The following is a 7,500-nucleotide window of genomic DNA, read 5'->3' as shown; positions in this document are numbered from 1 at the left end:
ACGTGTTCAGATATTGCTTTACGGGCGGAGGGAGATCGAGAGAACAAAGACAAAGTTAACCTTCCGGGACGGGCACACGCACATCTCACACTCAGTGGTCTGAAGTGCACACTCTGGGTCCAACACAGAACGCACCATTAAAAACAACACTTAAGATTGTTTACTATGATAAACTCTTCAGACACTTAAGGTTTGCGACTATAACGCAATCACACACGTCTATTTTGAAAACGGCAGTTGAATTCCTTTTGGCATCGCACTTGAAAGTTAAAAAATGCGTCGTATTATCCTCTAATGTTTCTTTCATGTTTGCCAGGCAAACCTGTGCAATATTTGCATAAGCGCTCTCACACCCATTCCGGTTAAGGGACACTCACCAGCGCTACTTCTTTGTCCGTCCGCGGGACAGTGTCATCTCCGGGGAACTTAATAATGGGCGACGGCGCGGAGAAAGTTTCCAGAACAGCGAGGAACTGCACAATCACAGCTTTGAGCACCAGATGCCTGCAGCCGAAGAACCTGGAGCATCTCATTTTAATTCCGCTGCAAAGATCCGAACTGGGACGTCTGAGGAGCCTCTTCAGCAAGGCTGCACGCCGCGCGCGCTCTTGAGGTCCAAGTAGGGTGTTTTTTTTTTGTTTTTTTCCGCGTGCACTGCGTGTTCTCTTCACATCCCGACCACGAGCTCGGCAAAAAGCAGCTGTGCTTGCACACGCAGTTTTTACACACAGCAGCGCGCCCCAACCCGCTTTCTGGAAGAACGCGGAATAGGAGGCGCGTATGTGCGTGCGCTTCGAGGTGTAGGCTCGCGCTACACCGAGACTGCACGAGACAGACGTGCCAGAGAAAAGTCAAATTACAGGCCCAATACGTCTTATGATAACAATCATTAACGTAGCTCTGAAGTTCTACTGTGAAAACAAAATGACCAAAGCGTCGGGATCCAGTCCTTAACCGCCAGAAGGTCCCAGTTGAAAAGATCAACATCAATACAACACAGGGCACTATAGTAAAACGCTGGAGTTTTACCCATATTCACAGCTAAATAGGCGTAACAGTTCTTTATTTTATGCCATTTTGGACTTTCCACGCCGAGGTGAAAACAAAAATTAAGTTTAACCTATAGCGCCACCTGTTGATCAGTATGTGCCAGTGACTGTAGATATAAAGCAATGCACAAGCAAATGTCCCTAATTTGGTGGTTGATGGGACACAGATGGATGCGAGTTATTTTGCTGTGGGTCAAAATAGCTTTAAGCGCTTGGCGCATAATGGAGTAAGTTTCGGCAGTTTTGTATTAGTTCTGTTTAAGACTTACTGTTCCCAAAGGTTTAGCATCTTTTTTTAGCATTTAAATGAATACATAAATTAACAAGTTGATCATTTTAAAAAGCTTCACATTTTCACACCATTACTGTGTCTCTATTTTAAACAGAGCAAAAATATATTACAATTGGATGTTGAACTGAAACATCACTATGCATAGTCGCGCCCCCTAGAGGGAAACTTAACCCCCCCTTGTCAGAGTGCAATTGCAGAGTGTGAATACATTTGTGTCATATTTGGTGAGTCAGAGAAAACCCCACCCATTTACGCTGATGGACATATTGCAGCCATACTGGCTGTGTCCTGATCAGTTTACAAGAGGACAGTGAAAAAGTCTTAGGTTAGTTTGAAAAACATATTCTTCAGCAAATGGCAAAAAAATGTGTTTATTTCAGGAGGCCATACAGCTGTTCAGCTGGTTTGGGATTTTCAGTGTTATGTTCTTTACTGCCTGACATATTTTAGGGCAGATAACTGAACTTATGAAGAGTAGGGGGAAAATGTATCTAAAATTCCTTAAACATGTACATACAGACAGTTCATATGTCCAAATAATTCTGACAGAGTTTATGTTAGCAAAGTGAAAGTCCTGCATTGAAAACTGGTGCAGCTGTTTGATGAGGTAGATCTTCGGAGGCAGGAGTAGTGTGGCTGTGACCCCAGGGACTCAGGGATCCACTACCCTGCAGACGTTCAGATTTGCCCTGTTCTAGCATATCGGATCCAATTATTGAAGGGCTTGATAGAGAGCTGAGGTGTGCTAGAGAACAGACAGGCAACACACGGGCCCCAGACACGGAACAGATGAGCCCCAGACAGGCCTGGGACCCCAGGGAAATCACCCAGGGGACACTGCAAACAAACAGAGGTGCCCTCATTGGCACTGCATGTTACCTGGGCAGGCATAAGAGAGCTCGGTTTTTGGCTCATACCTAGAGAAACTAACCCCTGTTGCTGGAGTGATCTTAACACACTTTTCTTTTACTATAGGAAGAAGTAAAGACCAGATTCAGTCTTCTTTGTTTAACTGTATGAATTTAATAGTAAAACACCACCATCAAGATACATTTCCAAAGTAGCAATGATAACTTGTTTTAAAGCATTTAAAGGCATTTTGGATTCATGCAAACTAATCATAGATTTAATCGTACCTACATGCTGCTTTAACTGCAATTTGTCCAAAATACAGCTAAGTGTGAAGAAATTCACTTCAGGAATGGTGTGTAAAAACCCTGCTCAAATGGGTGTTTATTAAGCAAAAATACCGCCCTCTTGTGGTGCATGTGTGAAATTACAATTTTGGCTCCAGATCCTTTAGTTGGGCATACTGCGCATTCGCTTGCACGATATAGACCAAAATACGATATTGTGATCTATTTTGCTACATTTTGATATTGCAATGTTATAAATAATTACATCATATGAGGATGTAAATTGTACAGGACAGGACACCGGCCAACCCTCATAGCGGCGTTGTAAAGGTTTCTCCTGTCTCTTTCTTCGGAAGCTTGAATAGTGCGATTCATTTCTATGCAAACGGACCGCTCCTCTGCAGTGACGCAGGATCCTCACAGCACGTGCACTTTAAAGACTGCACGTTCTGTGACATCAGTATTGCAAGGGCCACGTGTAGTAAGGCTCGAGACTTTAGGGCCACTAGCTAATTGTAAATGTGCTTGTACGTAACAGATTACCACAAAAAGCACGTGATTAACTTTTATATGCAAACCATTTTGGAATGATTATGACGATTCCAAGATTATTAAGTCTTTTAAAATCACCGACTTTGGTCCTCTATGGTGTCAAAGCCTCAGAACCGGATTTTGAGATCCCTTTGTCCTTAACTTATGTTTTTTATATCGGGCGATACTTTTGTCTCTTGTTTGATTGACTGATGATTTGTTAGAACAAAGATGTCAAGGGTGCCCTCTTGTGGCAACTGAAAGCAATGCGCCCTTTGATGAGTGCTCAGCAGGGCTTATTGAGCTCGACTAGGCCTGCACATCCGCCGCTGGACCTCTTTTAACTCCTCTTGACATCTCTCTCTTTCCTCGCGCGGAGGATTAGACTCGACAGCATATTGATGTGCACTCTTTATGAAGGAAAGCTGGAGGACTTAGTGGGGAGATCTAACAGTCGGCGCGCTCTCAGACAGGATTTCGTCTGCCTATCTCGTCGTGCAAATCTCCATGCATTGAGGGAGTTTGTTCTTCTGCACGGCCTGCCGGTGCCGAGGGGCTGTGGTTCTTTCGGCTGTGCTGTGGCTCCTCATTTCATGCTCCATCACATGGAAGCTGTGTCAGGCTGCTGACAGAAGGATACATGCTGTCATCTCTGCTCTATCTCCCTCTCTAGCTCCCTCTCTCTCTCTCTCTCTCTCTCTCTCTCTCTCTCTCTCTCTCTCTCGCTCTCCCTCTCTAGCTCCCTCCCTCCCTCTCTATCTCTCTCTCTCTCTCTCTCTCTCTCTCTCTCTCTCTCTCTCTCTCTCTCTGCCTCAGTCTTGCTGTTCCCGATCTCTCATCTCTTCGTGTCTCCTCCAGTGTGTGTACAGGCTAAATGACTGTCTTTGAACTTGTGAATGCAGATCTGCCCGAGAGCAGGTGAAAATAGACGGAGTTGATCAACTTTGATTAACATGTAAATTGTAACTTGTATTCAGTGATTCTGATTCTGCTAGAGTTCCCTTAGGTTGAAGTGATTTAAGATGGCTGCTACATGTGGTGAGATGTGAACTGTGCCTGCATCTCTCTCTCTCTCTCTTTCTCTCTCTCTCCTTTGGATAAACCATTCAGTCACAATTACCCGTACACATATTTTATTACCAGAGCACATATTTGATACGACTTATGTGTAAGTGAAAACATTTGCTAACATGTTTTCTACATTGTGCTTTTTGTGCCTGATTCTCTGCCTCTTCAAATGAAGTTTCTCTCTCTCTCTCTCTCTCTCTCTCTCTCTCTCTCTCTCTCTCTCTCTCTCTCTCTCTCTCTCTCTCTCTCTCCGAAGCTGATATGCTGCCAGTTTCATTTTGGCCTGCTGTGCGTGGCGGGGAAAAAGCGGATATTCAGAGACACCCGACACATTTCTCTGTGTTCCTGGAGTGGCAGGCTCTGTTTTGGCCCTGTGTCTCCCAGTCTGGACTGGTACTACTGGGCTCGTTGGTGTGCCAGAAGGGCTTTTTTGGCATTTTGGCGAGTGCTGGCCTGTTCATCTGGGTCATGTTAGAAGCCGTGTCAAAGCCTCACATGCTCATCTGTCTGGGCCATGCTTCATGCGTGACCGCGTGTGCCACAGCGTAGGGATCCCGTCCTTGTGGTCTCGCTCCAGTTTGAACGCGAATGGTTGCATATATGTAGTACCAGTCCACACTACAAAGTGAATGTTGGCAGTTCTTTTAAAGTCGCCAGGACTCAGCAGGCATGCTGGAACTGGATGGTTGCCAGGGAAACATTTCACTTTGTTTGAGTGGGGTCTTAAAAAGCTGACTGGGGTTTAAATTCACTTTGTATGTAGTGTGCAAAAAAAAAAAAAATAAAAATAAAAAATCTCAAGCTAAACAAAGCAGTCGTTCTTGGGCGTGCAATAAATCTGTTTGAAATAGAAATTAATTTTGCTAAGTACTCCATAACAGCGCGGATATACACCTTGCTGTGATAGTCTGATGGAAATATTATGATTAATTATTGAACATGAAGCTTTCATCTTTTATTTATAAATGCATTCATCAGAACAGGGACTTGGGCCCTAGTGCGTAATTGTTGTTTAGTTGTCTCATTGCGCTCTTTTTCTGAAATGACTGGTGATCAGAAAGCGCGACATGGTGGATGTAGGCCATCGGCTGCACACTTTCACTGACGTTTTGTACGCAGATTCGCCACATAACCAGTTTTTTTGGGGAACTGCTTTTTGCTCAGCTCTGTTTCCCTTTAAGCGTGCCTTGTAAACACTGATGGAATCGCGGAGAAGCGCGCGCCTCTCCCGTGACTCGTTTCCGTCTCAATAATAGGTCAACAGCTGTATTTAAAAAATTAATCACATTTCTTGGCAAGTGGAAAAGGTTAGCCGCCGCGTCTGGAGATGCCATCGGAGCCTCTCATGGGGATGAGAGGGAGCAGCCTTTGATGAGAGGAGCGTGTAAATGATTTGTGTGTCATTAGGGGACACGCGGCAGCCTGTGATTCTCCGCTGGTGCACGCGCTTCTCTGTAACTGCGCATCGCAGCGCGCGTGTGTTTAAACAAGCCGCCTTGATTGCGCTGCCTCTGGCAGTGCACTGGAACACACACTCACACACACACACACACACACACACACACAGACACACACACGCAGACACAGAGGAGAGAGCTCTCAATCATGGAACAATCAGACTGTTACTGACATTTAGGTTAGCTCGCAACAGATTTGAATCTGAACGCAGACACATCCATATTAATGGCGAAAGTGAGCGTTTGGCTGGTACAGAGATGTCTGTTCTAGATGGATTTACCCAACAAAATTAGCTCTGAGAATGAACACCAATCCATGGCCTTTTTTGACTCTGTGTTTACTTTTTTCCCGAACTGAAATATTAATGCCTTTTCAAGTTGTAGACAGATTATCCCCAAAGGTGTCAAGAACTATGTGTGTGTATGTGTGTGAGTATGTGTGTGAGAATGTCTGTGTGTGGAGATGCAGATGAAATATGTATGGCCACCCTGAATTGCTTTTAGTCATGGTAAAATATTCACCCAGGTGAATATTTTACCGTGCACGTGGTGCACGTGGTGCAGTAATAGACGCGCGCTGACGGGAGATGAATCTTTCAGAGCTGTACCGATTCCTCTCTGTGAAAAGGGCAAAGGGAGGTGTCTAATCGCACGCAATCACGAGACTTGGAGTCATATTAATGAGCTTAATGCCATTTGCAGGCAAAGAAGAACCTATCTGCACAGGTAGCAGACAGCGCTGCATGTAGAGAGGTGTGCAGAACGTAGTTTGTATGTTTTTGCCTCTCTCTCTCTCTCTCTCTCTCTCTCTCTCTCTCTCTCTCTCTCTCTCTCTCTCTCTCTCTCTCTCCCTCTCTCTCTCTCTCTCTCTCTCCCTCTCTCTCTCTCTCTCTCTCTCTCTCTCTCTCTCTCCCCCTCTCTCTCTCTCTCTCTCTCTCTCTCTCTCTCTCTCTCTCTCCCCCTCTCTCTCTCTCTCTCTCTCTCTCTCTCTCTCTCTCTCTCCCAAGCCGACAGAGTGCAGGCGTGTTCTGTCCCTTCAGGGATTCTTTCCCCAGTGCTGCCTACCTGGGATTAATGCATTCGTGCTCACACGTGTTCCCTCTTAGACGTGTAAGCGTGTGTTTTTATGCCTTTGTGAGAGGGAGTCTACCTCATCAGCCCCATGTGGCCAAACTCTTCTCGTCTGTGTCTCCTGCAATTTCAGCACCCTGTGCCTTTCTTCATTAGCCCTGGTGGCAAAAAACAACCCTCACACCCTAATACAACATGAATCAGGAAGTTAGATGGGACTGGTTTGCATCTGTGAAGCATGCACTCAAGTCCTGTTATAATCTACCACTGACAGACCTTCCCATGCAAGACAAACGCCTTGTTTTTGATCGTTGCTTTTGCAGTAGAGACGCGGCACGGTAGAATGGAATAATGTTCCAAGCATTATAAGACAATTGGACTAATTGGAGTTATTAAATCTATAGCACCTGTTCAACAAAAACATTAGTAAGACATTAGTGTGTTAGTCTGTTTCAAAGTGCTTTACCAGGGCGCTTTGTGAACAGCCTAAAATATGTATGCCTTTTCTCTCTCCCTGACATATAAAAAGGAAGAACCCATGCAAACAATGACCCTGATTGTGCTGGGGAGTGATAAGTGTAGTAGGTCTGACATGAGAAGGATCTGCTATTGTCACAAAAGTCATGCCAGCATAATTGGAGAAAGTAGACTGGAGTGGGAGGGGCCTCTTCTAATTATAATTGGAGAGGATAGACTGGAGTGGGAGGGGCCTCCTCTAATTATAATTGGAGAAGGTAGACTGGAGTGGGAGGGGCCTCCTCTAATTATAATTGGAGAGGGTAGACTGGAGTGGAAGGGGCCTCTTCTAATTATAATTGGAGAAGGTAGACTGGAGTGGGAGGGGCCTCTTCTAATTATAATTGGAGAAGGTAGACTGGAGTGGGAGGGGCCTCCTC

The 7,500-nt window shown here is 45.2% G+C and overlaps 1 protein-coding gene across 1 annotated transcript in view; it reads right to left on the bottom strand.

Moving 5' to 3' along the window:
* Nucleotides 1–765, bottom strand: part of mmp2 (matrix metallopeptidase 2) — a 13,054-nt gene extending 12,289 nt beyond the window's left edge. Inside the window, exons 1-2 of the mRNA XM_027031284.2 lie at nt 378–765; nt 1–16 (exon numbers count right to left, since the gene is read on the bottom strand). The exon at nt 1–16 is cut by the window's left edge and continues 211 nt beyond it. Of these exons, the coding sequence (XP_026887085.1) occupies nt 1–16; nt 378–533 (172 nt within the window). The 5' untranslated portion in view covers nt 534–765. The remainder of the gene's footprint in view (nt 17–377) is intronic.
* Between the last annotated feature and the right edge of the window lie 6,735 nt (nt 766–7,500).

This window comes from Electrophorus electricus, chromosome 21, assembly GCF_013358815.1.
Source record: "Electrophorus electricus isolate fEleEle1 chromosome 21, fEleEle1.pri, whole genome shotgun sequence".
Taxonomy (NCBI): Eukaryota; Metazoa; Chordata; class Actinopteri; order Gymnotiformes; family Gymnotidae; genus Electrophorus; species Electrophorus electricus.
Note: the sequence above shows the minus strand (reverse complement) of the source record. Positions and strands in the feature narration are given on the sequence as shown.